Here is a 16,642-nt window from a genome sequence, read left to right as displayed (position 1 = left end):
CATTCCCCCCTACCTCCCCACCCCTCCCTGTCTCTCTTAGTAGAATAAATAAAGCAGGCAGGTACAACCTTGTCTGGAGGCTGACCTACAATACTTTGCCTATGTTTTAATATAACTGCCAAAAAAGAATGGTTTTTTGTTCTTTGTTCACTGCTTTAAAATCTAAAGATATACAAATGTTTTATAATGAAAAGATATCTTGATTAAAACCAAGTAGCAGGACAGAGTGGGACAGAGATAAGGGACAGAAGCACCCAGGAAGTATCCCCAGGTCCAAATAGATCCCTGCAGAGCAGCGGGGACAGACCTGGCTGGGGTGACTGGGAGCTGCTGCACAACATGTGCCTCAGAGTTCACGGGTTAATGTCAACAAGCTTCTAGAACTCAGGAGGAGGGTAGTTGTAGGCTTCCTCTAGCAGGGTGACAGTCCCCTGGCCCTCCTTGACAAGCTGAGAGTGCCTCAGGGACAAGAGTATCCTCAAATAGAAAGGCCTAGGGCCCTGGTGACATTTTACTGCCATGGTCAGTTTGTGGGTATGTAGTGACACCACGTGCTACAGAAGAAACCACCTCCTGGTTTCAAAATTAGACTCAAGTGATTAATGGAATTAAATACCTAGGGTGTACATTGAGCCACGGAAGTATTGGTCTATAACATGGTATTTAGATCAATCGGGGAAATATGACTATTTTTCCATTATACTTTTCAGTTCATTAAATCTCATGCAAGATGGTTACTGTGCTTAATTTCCTTCCTTCTGTTAGTAGTCCCTTTCTTTCTCTGCTGCTCTGAATGCCATGTTGAACTTGAGAAAATATTGGCTATTTCCATACCTAGAGATTTGGCTCCAGAAAAGAGCAGTTCTGGGTTCACCCTTGGGCGTCTCCCAACACCTGATCTCTTCACCATTGCCTCTTTGGTTTGTGTCCTGTCTCACCTTCCTCTCAGACTGGATTTCTCAGTTCCTTGCTTCCAGAGGCTATTTTCCTCAGAAATCCAGGCCCAGTTTTTTGTTTTTTATTATTATTATTTTTTTCCTTTTTGCGAAACCAGGGATCAAACTCAGGACCTTGCGTTTGCCAGACAGGTGTTCATGCTGCTGAGCTATATCCCCAGCCCCTACGCCCAGTTTTGACAAGCCCTGGCCACCTGTTCTTCCCACCCCAGCCCCTTTCTGCACTGTGCGCCCTCTGCTGGCCGGTGTGGGTGGAATGGACACAAGTGGAAGTTACAGGCTTTGCAATCCTTTCCAGTCAACTCGAAGGAGCCCTTTCGAAGTGGACCAGTTATCAGGATGACGTCCGACAGTTTTCCGGCTGGATGGACAGCGTAGAAGCCAGCCTCAGTGACTCCGAAAGGCAGTGTGCGGAGCTGCGGGAGAAAGTGACCGCTCTCGGGAAAGCCAAGGTCAGAGCAGGGTCTCATCTGGGGGTCTTTAGAACGCCACAGCCCACCGCAGGCACGCTGATCCAGGCTAGGGTTCCATCTCCCCTTGTTCCTTAAACCTGGCTTCTGTGATTTTTATTAGTGAGTGAAAATATTCTCTACCAGGCCAATCCTAAACACACGTGTTTTACAATACAGACCACCTAAAATCTATCTGCTTGAATGTCTTTTAATATATTCAGCCTCTCACCATTAAGGTATGAAACTACTTCCTTTCTAGTACATTATTTTGAATCACTATGCGTTTTTGTGAGTTTTTTTTTCATAATAATTAAATTAGTGTAGTAGTACAAATCAATAATTTTTTTTTTTCTTCCCAGAACCGGGGGTTGAACTCAGGCCCTTGTGCATGCCTGGGAGGCACTTATTCCACTGAGCCATCTCCCTAGCCCCAAAACCAATAATTTTTTTATGTATTTAGTACAGGGTGTATACAGGGTCTCACTATGTAGATCGGAGTCATAGTGATCCTCCTGTTTTCAGCCTTCCAAGCGCTGGAATTATAGGCATGCACCACGACACCCAGCCTAAGATTTTTAAACATAAATAAGTTATGGTTCTGTTATTAAAACTTGCATCAATACTAGTTACACAGACTTTCGGAACTTCTGATCTCTAGCAGCAGCCATGGCCTACCCGCCGTCAGGCTGTCGCAACCACGCAGGAAGTCTTCAAGCACTTACATTCTCACTGGTCGATTGGGTCTTCCCTGCTTGACATCGCCATGGTTCCCGCTGAGCCATCTCCTTCTGAATTTTAACAGACTCCTAACTAATTACGGTATTCATTTACTCTATCAGCACCAATGAGGACGTTACTATGTGCAGGCCTTGTGCCGCATTTTAGGTAAATACAGTATGCAAGAGTTGTATTCTGGTGAGGGTACATACACTTGGCAATAAGAGCGTGAATAAAAACCATTTGTGGCTAGTAAGTATTATGAAGAGAAAGAGTAGTGTGGTTTGGGCTGAGGAGGTAGCCCGGCGGGGTAAGCACCTGCCTGGCAAGTGCAAGGACCTGAGTTTGATCCCTGGTATCGCATGCCAGCCTGGGAAGGCTGAGACAGGAGCATCACTATGAGTGCAAGCTGCATAGCGAGTCTGAGCTGCATAGCAAGACCCTGTAACAAGTAAATAAAGAAATAAAAAGGTTGTAAAAAGAAAAAGAGTAGCGTCATTTGAGAGCGCATCATTGGGAAAAGGAGAAAGGGCTCTTTGAAACAGGAAACGTGTAGGTCGTGCCCTAAAGCAGATGCATCCATCCACGGCCCACAGGCTGCACGTGTCCTGCCAGCAGCAGCACGGTCCCACCCACGAGGCTGTACCCATTTGGCAGCATTATGTGACTTCCTGTGGTATTTCCCATGACTCCATCTTGAGGTGCTCGTGTGAGGAGTGTGTGGAGAGCGCCGCACAGGGACGTGCAGGGCGGTGCTGGTGCCACCTCCTGAGCCACCCGCACGCGGGGTCAGGCTGGCCGCAGTCTGCACTGATCAGACCTTACATTGCTTGTCTGAGTGTGTGGGGAAAACGCAGCCACTATCCGTGATAGATTTTTCTCCTTTCTACACTGCAAAGGCCGATGTTTGTTGTTTTATTTAATTATTACATGAGTGTGTTGTGTGGATTTATAAAATAATTTCATAAGTTAAACAAAAATGTCCTGCTAATTTTATATTTATGTTGACGTTTTAATGTTATAATAAAAATATAGAAAGAAAGGAAATTTTGATCCTTGTATTTGTTAGCTGTACAATGTAATTAATCAAAGACCCAAAGCAATTTCTCTTCCCTTACTGCTGCCCAGGCAAGCCAAAGGGCCAGGCTCAGATGCCTGTGTCCTCTAGGGTTTGTGGCACTGAGACCTGCCTGGGAAGAGCTAAGGAAGAAGATTCTAGACAGAATAAGGAGCATGTGTGCAGGACCTGAGGAGTGACAGAATGCCATGCAGGAGGGAGTGGGGAGAGAAGGGGCGTTGCCCAAGCAGGAAGCAGGGGAGAGTTCCAGGGGGTGTGCATGGTCAGGGGCTGGTACCTGGCTGCATGAGGCTGCATTGGATTCCCTGAAGACTTTCCACTTGAGCCTGGCAGGGCTGAGAGGATGGAAGGTGCTTTCTTCAGGGAGGGGTGTGATTCCACTTCAATCCTAATTCATTTAGACTGCTGTGTGAAGAAGAGAATAAGGGCTGGGGCAAGAACAGGTGGCGTGGACACGGCACTCAGAGCCCCATTCCTGGCTATGAGAAGCTGGAGATATTCAAGTAGAAATATAAAGTAGTTAGTTGGGAGCTGGTATTGGAGAGAAAGTTTCTGGACCAGATATTATTAAAAGCATGCACACAAAATACAAGTTTGCACACTCACGTGTGTATCTAGGTCAGATATATATGTGTGTGTATGGGTGGGTGGATGAATAACCTGAGGTCACTTGCCAGCTATGCAATTAAAATATCTTAATTTTAGCAGTTTCATTAGTATGATGGTAACTTTTTTTTTTAAACTGTTCTCTAGCTATTGAATGAAGAAGTGCTGAGTCACAGTAGCCTACTGGAGACTATTGAAGCCAAAGGAGCCAGCATGACTGAGCACTATGTCACCCAGCTAGAGCTCCAGGATCTACAGGAACGATACCTAGCAATCAAAGAGAGAGCCAAGGTAGGGCTCCAGTGTCCTGTGGACTCACCTGGGGGGCAGTGCGTGGGCTGCGCTCATTGAAGACTCATTTTGTTTTTAAGCGTCAATCTTGCAACAGCAGTTAAATAAGCTAAATGAATTCAATATTTTAAAGATGTAACTGACGAAACTCGACTAAACTTTTCAGTTGTTGGTATATACAAACTAGTAAACTAAAGTAGTTTTCAACTAAAAATTTCTAGAAATGGACCAGTTTGAGAAAAATTGTGAGCAGCTTCATAATGAAAATCCATAATTGCTCGAGAATGTCTATGATAAGAGTTTTGGAAAGTACAAAATAATCACCCTAATAGTTATCATTCTTTGTCTAAGACTCATAAAGCAAATAAAAATGCTGTTGAAGGTCTCTATTACTTTGAGGAGAGGACTCTTGATATCGGCAAAGTTGAAGTTGGGCCTGGGAGGCACTGGAATGTCTTCAGTCAAGGTGAGGGTATGAAAATGCAGAGCCCTAAAACCTTCAACTTGGAAAAGCAGAGCTGTACCCCCAGGAAGCGTCATCAACACGCTACCAGCAGTGCCAGCAACAGCAATGGCGGCGGCTGCCACAGCCACCAACACCTGCCAATGGGCAACAGACCATCGAAATGAAGGTTTGACTGCTGACCTGAAGAATTTTAGGAAACCCGAAGAGAAGACACTTACCCAACATGGCTGCCTCTTTGTGGGCAATCTTGCCCCTGATACCACTGAGGAGAAAATTAAGAGATATAGGAAAGCATGAGAACTTCTTAATGATAAGGATAAAAGCTTTGACTTTCTTTACTTGGAAACAGGCACCCTTGCAGAGACTGCCAAAGTGGAACTGGATAATAAAGATGCTTCTCCATGGAAAACAGCTGCATGTGCACTTTGCCCGCTGTAGTGCATCTATCACAGTCTGAAACTTTTCTAAGAACTACTGAAAGAAGCCTTTTCTGTGTTTAGCCCGGTGAAAGGGCTATAGTCATTGTGGGCGGTGGAGGAAGACCCTCAGGGAAAGGCACCAGCTGGCTCTCAGGGGAGCCAGCCTCACAGAGAGTTCTGCAGTGCAGGGCCTTTCCCACTAACCACATTTCCTGTGACTGCGGAGCCTGTGGATGGGTGGGCCAGATGGCTGTGTGGGGTGCTACGGGCACAAACAACAGAGGCACCAGGCCCCCTGCTCCGGTGCCAGCTGTACCCCAGTTCCTCCAGGACTTGTCACTATGATGCCCGATGGAACCTTGGCACTGACCCCACCAACAAGTGAGCACTTCGGTGAGGCTGCTACGATGGAAGGAATTGGGGCAATTGGTGGAACCTCTCTTGCTTTCAGTCGTGCAGCTACTGGAGCTGAATTTGCTCCAAACAAATGTCTCTGAATCTAGTAAAGTTGCAGTGTCCAGTTTTCTGAAACCCTAAAAAGAAGGAATCCAAGGTAGCCAGAATTCTACCTTGGAAAAATGTTAGGAATTCTTCCCAGTAGTTAGGTCTTTCCTGCCTGTACTACTCTAAGGGAGAGTGCTGCCGGCAGAGGGCAGAGGAGGGGTGAAACTTAACATATGAGATATCTATGTGGGATATTTTTTAGTCTATTCTGTGTGGTACATTCCTGAAATTTCAAATATAATGAATTATCAAAGGCTCGTGGGAACCATGACAAAATGGTTCCTTTGAGTCCCACTGAGCTGGAAAAAAAAATGCTTTTAAAGAGGACATGCAGGTTAGAAAATTGACACAAAGTTCAAAAAATTGCACATTGAGTCTAATTTCTCCTATAAGGCACAATGTAAGAACTGTAATTTTTGTTTTTATAAAAAGTGATTTTTTTATGAAAGCAAAGCTAATTTGTTATCTTATCTATATTATATGTTATAAATCCAGAGGTCAGTTAATTAATTCAACACTGTGATCTTTAAGATCCTTTTTAATCTTCAAAATCTTATTTTGTACATAACTCTTAAAGGTTCATTGTTCTAGGGAGTCATTCATATCCAATTCATAATTGTGCTTTTCTAAAATCACAAAAGTAGATTCGTAAAGTACATGGATACTGCACATTGTAATGTGGTCCTATCCTAATCATTTTAAATGCTAATTTCAGGAAGCAGTAACCAAGTCTGAGAAGCTTGTTCGCCTGCACCAGGAGTACCAGAGAGATCTAAGGACCCTTGAAGTCTGGCTGGGGCAAGAACAAGAAAAACTCGACCGATACTCAGCCCTTGAAGGTGACGCCCACATTCATGAAACAACATTGAGGGACCTTCAGGTAAAATCTATTTTATGCAGAAAGCAAAGGTTCTTCCTTCTGAATATTGATTTATTATTTCAAGGAAGGAGAAGCTAATACATATGACTTAGAGTCCTACAGAAAGTTGATACTTCCTTTTTGGTACTGGGGGTTGAACCTAGGGCCCATGCACCATGGCACACACTCCTCTTTTTTATTTTTTTATTTTTAATTAATTTATTTATTTAATGTATTTAGTACCTGGTCTACAGGGTCTCACTACACAGATGGAACTCGTAGTGATTCTCCTGTTTTCAGCCTCCCAAGCACTGGGACCACACCTAGTCTCAGTCACTGTCTCGGCTCGCCCTGGGGTCGGGGCCAACATGGCAAGAAGGGATCAAACCCTGGTCCTTGCTTTTGCCTGAGCAGGCACCTTAACCTGCTGAGTTATCTGGCCAGCTTTTCATCTCTCTTTTTCAGCTTAAAATGGCATCTTCCCAAATTATTAAATTTCCCAGCGGGCTAGGACTTCAGGCCTCCTGCCTCACTCCCCAAGTGCTGGCATTACAGGCCGGTGCCCCCACACCCAGCTAGAAAGCAGGCACATAGTAAGTGTGGCCCTAGTAAGGCTTGCTCCAGAGCATTCGGAGACCTTGGCAATGTAGTACATTGATATTATTTATGAGGCAATTTAGGCCACAGGACTAGGGAAATCATTCAGTACTGGGAGGCCCTGACAAGAGTGGCTGATGTTTAACTTATAAAGCCACTGATGCACCTCTCTCTTGGCCCCTAAAGGACAAACTGCAAAGTGAGACAAAGCTGCAGAAGTCAATAGAGGGAGGCATCACTCTAAGTCAGACTACTGCCAGTATTATGAGCCACCTAGCTTCAATCAGAATGTCCCACACCACTGAGAACACAATCCAGGGCCAGAAGGAGGAATTAGAGGAGCAAGGGAAGTGTTGGAACTCAGGCCAGGAGGCTACAGTTAAGGTGCGCTGTCAGACACGGGAAAGCCATCACCACGTGTTTGCTTACTCACTCCTGCAGCATCAGCTGAGTACCTGACATAGTGCAGGTACCTTGCTGGTTACTGCATGTAAAGACAACCAAGTTACCTTTACTACCTTTAAGGAGCTTGCAATCTGGTGAGGCACACAAACCCACAGGTGAATCTTTATAAGCAATGCGGTAAGACCCCTAATAGACTAGCATGACGGATCCTCTGGTAGCCTCAAAGCAATGGCCCTAATATTGCCTTGGCAGACAGGAAGAGGGCAGTGAGGTTCTCCAAAAAAGGGCTTCCAGATTCTCATAGTGGAGAACTGGAGAGAGGCCAGGTAGGATCTTCAGTGGGTGAGATTGCCCTGATCAGAACTGGGCTAAGATTGGCATAATGTCCCTACAGCTTGGACAAGGTGGGAAAAACAGGGACCATCACTGACATATGCAGTTTCTGGTTATTTTTCTAGTTCTTGTAGAATGTGGTGCAGTGGCAAGAGAACAAAGCCAGGTCAAAAAGTTCAGACGCTAATCTTCCTGGGACCGGTCACTAGATGGCTTCAGGCAAGGGAGGACTTCTGTGATTCAGCTTCTTCCACAGAGTTGTTAGGAGGATTAACTGAGAAGGGAGAAAATGTTACCTATATAAATATCTGGCCTATTCACAAGGTAAATAAATAGTTGAAGTCAGAAGCATCACAATTTCATGAACCTACTGAAGGCTCTCATTCATCCTGCCTTCAAAGAGTGAAATGTCCTCATCTTCCAGGCTTACATGTTGTAATTTATTTGAGCACAGTTGCCCTTCTTTTCTCCAAATAATCCTTCTCAGCACTTCATTCCAGACATCCTGGTAAACTCCCGCTGAGCCCTCTAACTTCTGTGTGGAAACTCAGCCAGTAGGTTACTAACCAGATGTTTCTCTGGCTTCTGGTCAGAAGAAAATAGTTCACTAAATCATGTCAATGTGGCCCAATCCAAACTTTTATTTATTTATTTATTTATTTATTTATTTATTTATTTATTTATTTTGGTGGGTCTGGGGATAGAACTCAGGCCCTTGTACTTGCCAGACAAGCGCTTACTCTACTGAGCTATCTCCCCAGCCTCACAAACTCTAACCCTTGTCTTCCCTGGGAATGGGTTCATCAATTGTCTCTTTTGAATCACTACTTGTTAAAGAAGTAGGAAGGTGCCAGTGGCAGGAGACACAGTGGACCACTGCGATTCCCCAACTATATCACCGAGGTCCTTAGCATCTTGATGTCTTCCCTCCCCTCCCCAGTGGTGTGGGGGCCAGTTGCCAGCACAGGAACCACAGTCACAGATGATTTTTTATAAATTGAAGACCTAATTTGCTTTGTATCATATATCCCTATGTTTAAATATTAAACCACATTTTCCCTTGAGCATAAAGACTTGAAATAGGAGGTATATAAGAATTTCATAAAATGATGATATATTGGTATGTGTAATAGATAGAATTATGTTATAGGAACTATAGAAATGGTGGCAATTTGTGAGCATTGGTAAATCAAGGCAGGGATCCATCCATGACCACAATGTCAGCATTTTAATAAAGTTTTATTAGCACACAGTCAGATGCTATCAGTGATGTCATGGGGAGTGCTGCCCTGGTGGAAGGAAGTAGGCGGAGTGAGACCCAAAGGCCCACCAAGCTTAAAATACTTGCTGTCGAGTTCTTCACAAGACAAAAAGAAAGTTTGTTGACCTTGAATTAGGGCTAAGGATGTACAGAATCACCTTGAGAAAGAAACCTGAACAGTATGGGACTAAAGTTGCTGTGTTTGTGGCCAGTTTGATGGCAACTTCTCCCCTCATGACGCTCTCCTGTTTCCACATTTGCACCTTCACATGCGCCATTCTGTGAGTAGAATGGGGGGCAAGTGTTCCAGTCGCTAGAACGATAAGAGGTTGCTATATTTTTCTGTAAAAAAAAAAAAAAAATAGTTATCAGCAATTTCAGCTATTTCTATGTGATCATCAGGACTTTTTTCTTAACGCTATATTTTTATTAAGTAGGGTGGTACTTTTCACATTCTTGATGGGGTATGACTTGGTTCTTTGCACTTGGAGGATGGTATCAAGTGACTGTAAGAATTGGATTTTTAATGATTAGACATGACAGTTTTCCATTGTCTTAAAGGATATACAATTTTTGCTCTCTTTAGAAAAAGCTTGTGCTCTGTAAGGCTTGGTTCATGCTGAATGTTGTAGGGTGAATCTTTGTGGGTCATGCCTTGGTGGATGAAACGTGGGCGTGCCTGGGAACACCTGGTAGCTAGGTGTGGTGATCCACCCTCCCGGGTTTGTGTATCCTGTTCCAGGACCAGCTTTTCTTGGCCACAACATTCCTAGAGTGCAGCTTGGGCAAAGGTCCCCTCTTAACACAAAGAAGATCTATTATTTCTTTCTCAGAGCCAAGTGTAGCACTGAGCCATTCAGTATCAAAGCAAGATACCTTAGCTGCTTTGAGCAGACTGTCAGCCATAATACACCTAGATCATTTTGTAAATAATAGCCCTTTACTCATGACCAGTTTTACTTGTTAGCTGAAAGTCAAGTTTCAGAAGATGTTGAGAAAAATTTGATGGGAGAGGGGAACTGTGTGTCTATTATGTTAAATGGAAATTTTTCAGACTTTCTCTGAACTTAGGAAATAATCTTCAATTCTAAGCATAGATGTTCTTTGGTACTGGACAGGACAAAATCAGTTTTTTCTAGTAGGAATTGCAAGCTCACCTCATTGGTTTTGTGAGATGCACTGGCCTGGGCAAGTGTGTAGTCTGACTGAGTGTGACAGCAGTCCCTTTGTCCCCGTAGGAGCTCCAGGTGCGCTGCACAGAGGGACAGGCACTACTGAACTCTGTGCTGCATACCAGAGAGGACGTGATCATATCGGGCATCCCGCAGGCAGAGGACCGGGCGTTGGAGTCCCTCCGGCAGGAATGGCAGGCATACCAGCACCGACTCTCTGAGACTCGGACCCAGTTCAACAACATAGTGAATAAGCTGAGGCTAATGGAGCAGAAGTTTCAAGAAGTAGATGAATGGCTTAAAAAAACAGAGGAGAAAGTCAGCCTCAGGACTGGACGCCAGTCTAACCGGGCGACCAAGGAGCTACAGTTGCATCAGATGAAGGTACCACAGACACCTAGAAATGCTTGCTGTTTGTCATCTTGCTTAAATTGCTTCATTACTATTTGGCAAGTGTTTGTCCATGGCTTATATTTTGCAAAATCTCTTTCCCCTCTACTAGAAATTTAAAATAATCAAAGGGAATATTTCCTTACATTTATTTTACAGTTCAGTCTTTTTATAGAATGTATTTTGATGGAAATATATATTTTCCTTCTATATTTCATTAGTACCTTGTTTTATAAAGGTTCAAAATAGTAACATCACAGGTATTTAAGTGTGTGCTTCTAATATGAAGTTGTTCTAATATCCTACACTAAAATCAGACATAATAATTACTTTTATTCTAATTATTATGTAATGTCCATGTGTACATCCAAACTCATGCATAGCAGTTTTTTTCATTAAGTACCTCTTACAAAGTTGATTTAAGTGCAAAACAAAATATCGTATATGTAGGTCATATGTATATTATATATATATAATATGCCACATTGCTGTTTTAAAAAACCTTTTGAATCAAAGTGTAATACATATTCAAAAGTACTCAAACTCACAAGCATATAATTTTTTATGAAATTGTTGTAAGGTCTTTGTTTGCCAAAGTTATATAAGACATCTTCTCAAAATGATATCCCAGAATAAGTATATTCTAACACATGCTGAACTAAGGCTCCTCTGTGAAGAAAGCGTGTAGTGTCTTCCTTAGCCAACACTGGCTGGAGTGGAGTCCTTCTGTCTGATTCTCACATGATTACAGAAATGGCATGAAGAAGTAACTGCGCATAAGGATGAAGTTGAGGACGTGGGTGCTAAGGCGCAGGAGATGCTGGACGAGAGCCATGTGAACAGCAGAGTGGGCTTCCAGGCAACCCAGCTGACCTCACGATACCAGGCCCTGCTCCTCCAAGTGCTGGTGAGCGCCTGCTCCTCTGAGCATGGGCCAGCCAATGCCATGCACCCAAGCAGCCTTCTTGCCGTCAGCCCCAGTACAGAGCCACAGTGAGCAGCAGAGGCCCTGGCCCTGCCCTTTCACCCATGTTTTTATTCTCTCTTTTTTTTCATAGGAACAAATAAAATTCCTAGAAGAAGAAGTCCAGAGTTTGGAAGAATCAGAGTTATCCCTCAGTTCCTATACTGATTGGTATAGTTCTACTCATAAAAATTTCAAGAACGTGGCTACCAAAATTGAGAAAGTAGATAAAGCAATGATGGGGAAAAGGTTGAAGACATTGGAGGTAGGCATGCGTTCTCCAGGATGGGCTCTGACCCTTTCTCCTTCACTGGCCATGCCCTTGGAATCTGGTCTGCCCCTCCTGACCCCACCTGGCTAGTGAGCTTGGCTCATTGCTTCACTCCAAAGACTAAGTCTTGGTCAAGCTCCTGTAGGGTCTACAGCTGGCTTAGGACTTAGGACTTTTTGGGAAGTGGCATCATCTGAATGCCCATGGAGTGTTAGAAAATGTCTAGTTTGATCTTTAAATACAGAAAGAGAGGGCCAGCAAGATAGCTCAGCAGACTAAGCACCTTCTTAGGCAAATGCAGGGACCGAGGTTCAATCCCTGGCACTACATGCCATCCTGGGCATGGTGGTGCACCCCTGTAATCCCAGAACTGGGATGGCTGAAAACAGGAGGATCACTATGAGTCTGAGCTACATAGTAAGGCCCTGTACCAAATACATTTTAAAAAAATACAGAGAAGGAGGTAGGCAGAGAGACAGAGACAGAGATAGATAGAGAGAGAGTTCCCAATGCTTAGGAATTAAGACTGAGAAGTAAATTTCAGAAACATATGTCAAAGGAATATAGGTGGACCTCAAAAGTCTTTTCTTTAAGAAATAAGTAAGATCAACTCTCTGCTTGCTTCCTGTTCATTGCTTTTGTCAGATTTTGTTGAAAGACATGGAGAAAGGCCACAGTTTGTTGAAGTCAGCTCGGGAAAAAGGAGAGAAGGCTGCTAAATATTTGGAGGAAGGTGAGGCAGAGATGCTAAGAAAAGACATCCATGGTCACGTGGAGCAGCTGGAGGAACTGACCAGCACTATGCGAAAAGAGCACATGACTTTGGAAAAAGGTCTTCATTTAGCGAAGGAATTCTCAGATAAATATAAAACACTGACTCGCTGGATAGCAGAATACCAGGCAATCCTACACGTTCCTGAAGAACCCAAAATGGAACTGTATGAGAAAAAAGCTCAGTTATCTAAGTACAAGGTAATGCCTGTTACATGTGACGGATGTGTGTGGACGGCAGGGACAGCACAAGGATGGGGGTGGGAAGAGATAATTCCTGGTGAATGTCACCCCTGTGGATGCTAGCAAACATCTGTGACAAGCCTGTGTGTGACACCACATCTATGCAGACAACTCCTGGGAGTTAATTGTCCATTCAGAGATCTGATGTCCAAAAGTCATATCATAAGTTCATTGACTGCAGCAGTCAGTAAGTGGAGACATTTTCTGATCCGGGTATATAAATCCTCAACATATATCTTACTGGCATCTAGATCCCATAACTCTGCATTCTTATTTGAGCCTATCCACAGTAAGCTGAAGACAAGGTACTACATTTGACAGGAAGTTCTAATGAACTATAAACAATTCAGCAATTAATTTTTGAAAGAATAAAAGTAATGCAGAGATAGTTACATGTGATATAGACACAGATAATTTACCTGCTCAGAGTTTATTTATTTATTTATTTATTTATTTATTTATTTTACTCTTATTTTTATTTTTTATTTTAGTACAGGGTCTACAGGGTCTCACTGTGTAGATCAGACTCATAGCGATCCACCTGTGTTCAGCCTCCCAAGAGCTGGGATTACAGGCACGCGCCACCACGCCCAGTCTCAATCGCTGTCTCAGTGCGCCTTGGGGTGTGGGGTCGGCGCGGCACACTGGGGATCGAACCCCAGTCACTGCGCCCTGCCTAAGCAGGAGCCTTACTCCACTGAGCTATCTGGCTGGCCCTTGCCTGCTCATAATTTAGAAGCAGTTATCTAAGTTTACTTATTTCTTAAAAGGACCAGAATGGTTACACAGTGCTGCTTATTCAGAAACTTTTCCTCTCACAAGCGTTTTGTAAGCACCTCCAGTGAGCACATCTATTTCGGAGCCTGGCCTCTGTGCCAAGCCAGGCAGCTTGTCTTTGAAGCTGTCACACAGGCATCACAACCCATGTTCCCACCCCTGCACCAGATTCCTGATATACTTAAATAGTGCTGTTACCCTGTCACAGTGAGGTTGCAGCTGGGATTTGCCTCCCTGACACCGCATCTAATTCAAGCTAGAGGGAACTTTGTGAATCCAAAATCAAAAGACATTGCCATCACTCTATTTTATGTTGGGATCCTTTCTTCCTTTCTTGAAAGGAATGAAGGACAAGCAAGAAACATGAACTGAGCTAAATTTAGTTCAATGTAATTCTTTTCCTTGTTTTCATCTCTGCATATGAAACACTGTTCGACAATCTACTCTCCATCTGTACCATATTTGAAAACTGTACTAGCCACAGTGAATCATCTCTTTATAATGTTTTACACTTGTTGATGCATAAACAGAATACCAGAACTTTCTCTGATACAGCTTATGTGTTGCGTACCGCAGACATGTGTGTATTCATCTTATTCCCATGGATGAGCTGGGTTGTTTTTTTTTTTTTTTTTTTTTTTTAATTCAAGTCATTGCAGCAAACTGTGCTGTCCCATGAGCCATCAGTCAACTCAGTGAGAGAGAAAGGTGAAGCTCTTCTGGATCTGATCCAAGACGTCACCTTAAAGGACAAAGTAGACAAACTTCAGAGAGATTACCAGGACCTCTGCAGCATGGGAAAGGTAACGAGATAAGAGATCCAATCAAATGGTCTGCCAAAAATTGTACACACTGGCTCCTTTGTCTTTGTCAGACAGTTTTAAGATTTGCTACTGGTCAGTGTTTTTCCTTTCATCAGTTGGACATTTAAGTGGCCCACAGAATAATTTTCCCCATTCATAGTGATTTTCTTTTTATTGATTGATTGATTGATTGTATGATTGATTGACTGATCAATTGCTATTGGTTAAACCCAGGACCTCGTGCAAGCTTAGTGTATATGTATACTCTTCACCCCCTATCCCATTCCTTTTTTTTTTTGGCAGTAGTGAGGTTTGAACTCAGAACCTTGAGCTTGCCAGGCTTATTCCTAATACTTTTCTGCTGTTAAATAACTCTTCCTGTCCTATAAGTTGCCCTAAGTTTTTGAAATACAAACTCAATCTTACTAGGTTTTGTGCCTGAAAGTTACCTTGAAAAGGCACCTTGTTTTACAGGAATATGTCCTCTGCCTGGACACAAAGGTCAAAGACCACGAAGACTACAACAGTGAGCTCCAAGAGGTGGAAAAGTGGCTGCTGCAGATGTCTGGCAGGCTGGTGGCACCTGATCTTCTGGAGACAAGCAGCCTGGAGACAATTACCCAGCAGCTAGCCCATCACAAGGTACACACGGTCCCTAGAGAGTTGACCCCAGGAAGGTTGTGAGCCCCAGATTAGAACAACCACTCCTAAGAAGTCAGGTCTGAGACTCAAGTGCAGTGACAGTTGCAAACCATTCAATGTGGTACTCAAAGTGAGAACAATTGAATCATGGTATTCAACTTGAGAACACACTGCTGCTTTGCATTTGTCTTAATAGCTTTTGTCTCATGGTTTAGTCTTCTTGGAGTCATCTGTCAAAGAGATACCTTCTATTTTTACAAAAATGCAGATAAACATGGAATGGGAGAAAGTCTGGCTCAGGGCTGGAGAGCTGAGGGCACTTAGCCACTCCCGGCCTCCTTGTTGGTCTTTGTAAAGGTAGAAACAATACCAACCTATGTCATAACTGCAGTAATAATCAAGTAAGATGATGAAAGCATTTTGAAACTATAAAGTTCCACACTGACTTGAGGTATTCTTATTTTTACCAATTTGTATTTTTAGTCATGATGTATACCAGATGACTAGTGGTCAGTTTTATGGCCCCATTCCTTGGTGATCTTAAGGGGAAATACATTAATTTTAATCAAGATGTGGTTGGCATCTACACTGTGCCTTAGGAAAGCCAGTTAACCTTTCTACATTCCCATCAGAGGAAAAGATTTTATTTAACAAATATAAATAGAAAAGCAGGCTGGCCAAATAGCTCAGTGGATTAAAGTACCTGCAAGCAGGCACAGGGGCCAGGGGTTCGAACCCCAGGCCTGCTGTGCTGGCCCTGTCCCCAGGGCCCACCGAGAGGGCAATTGAGACTGGGCATGGTGGCAAGCACCTGTAATCCCAGCTCTTGGGAGGCTGTAAACAGGTGGATCACTATGAGTCTGATCTAGTAGTGAGACCCTGAGCATCCTGAAGACCCTGCCCTAAAATACAAAAAAAGAAAAGAAAAGCAACCACTGGACCTTCCACTGAGCACTGAGGAAAGATTGCTCCCAGGAGGCAGTCTGTCCCCTCAGCCACTTCATGGTATAGGAATTCTCTTTCATCTTGAAGATGAAAAGCCTCTTTCCAGTTGAGTGTAGGTAGTGTTCACTGGCCCAGAACCATGAAAGAAAATAGTGGATGTGCACTGCCGCAGTGCCATCTATGTTTCCCTTAGATATAGCAGTGTCCACCCAGGCGGCACTGGGAACAAAAGTACCCCTTGTTGTTAGCACCGTATAGTAGTGAGCTCCTTAAAACCTGATAGGATAAAGCTGTTCCCCTCTCCCTGAGTCATCTATGGGATGCTCCCTGGAGAACGCAGCTCTCAGTAATGGTTTATGCTGAAACTGTCTAAAGCTGGACATGGGATTCTGCCATTCACTACTGTGTCACTGGCAGAACGTTATGAGACCTCTCTTTAGGCAGAGTCTTCTCAGCTGTGATTCAGTAACAATGCATGGGGCCGGCCAGGTAGCTCAGCAGACTGAAGTGCCTGCCTAGGCAGGGGCAGAGACCGGGGTTTGATCCCTGGTGTGCCTGCCGGCCCCATCCCTAGGTCAGGCTGAAATAGCATTGAGACTGGGTGTGGTGATGCATGCTTGTAATTCCAGTGTTTGGGAGGCTGAAAGCAGGAGGATTACTGTGAGTCTTATCTGTGTAGTGAGACCCTGTAGACCCTGTACTAAATACATAATATATATA

The 16,642-nt window shown here is 43.8% G+C and overlaps 1 protein-coding gene across 1 annotated transcript in view; it reads left to right on the top strand.

The window, feature by feature from the left end:
- Positions 1–16,642, top strand: part of Syne1 (spectrin repeat containing nuclear envelope protein 1) — a 564,055-nt gene that overhangs the window by 313,391 nt on the left and 234,022 nt on the right. The window contains 9 exon segments of the mRNA XM_023706255.1: positions 1,255–1,408; positions 3,957–4,100; positions 6,205–6,369; positions 10,183–10,500; positions 11,258–11,413; positions 11,565–11,735; positions 12,387–12,713; positions 14,183–14,335; positions 14,810–14,977. Coding sequence (XP_023562023.1) covers positions 1,255–1,408; positions 3,957–4,100; positions 6,205–6,369; positions 10,183–10,500; positions 11,258–11,413; positions 11,565–11,735; positions 12,387–12,713; positions 14,183–14,335; positions 14,810–14,977 — 1,756 coding nt within the window.

This window comes from Octodon degus, unplaced genomic scaffold (assembly GCF_000260255.1).
Source record: "Octodon degus isolate 3935 unplaced genomic scaffold, OctDeg1.0 scaffold00246, whole genome shotgun sequence".
In the NCBI taxonomy this organism is placed as follows: domain Eukaryota; kingdom Metazoa; phylum Chordata; class Mammalia; order Rodentia; family Octodontidae; genus Octodon; species Octodon degus.
This window is presented reverse-complemented; position numbering and strand designations above follow the sequence as displayed.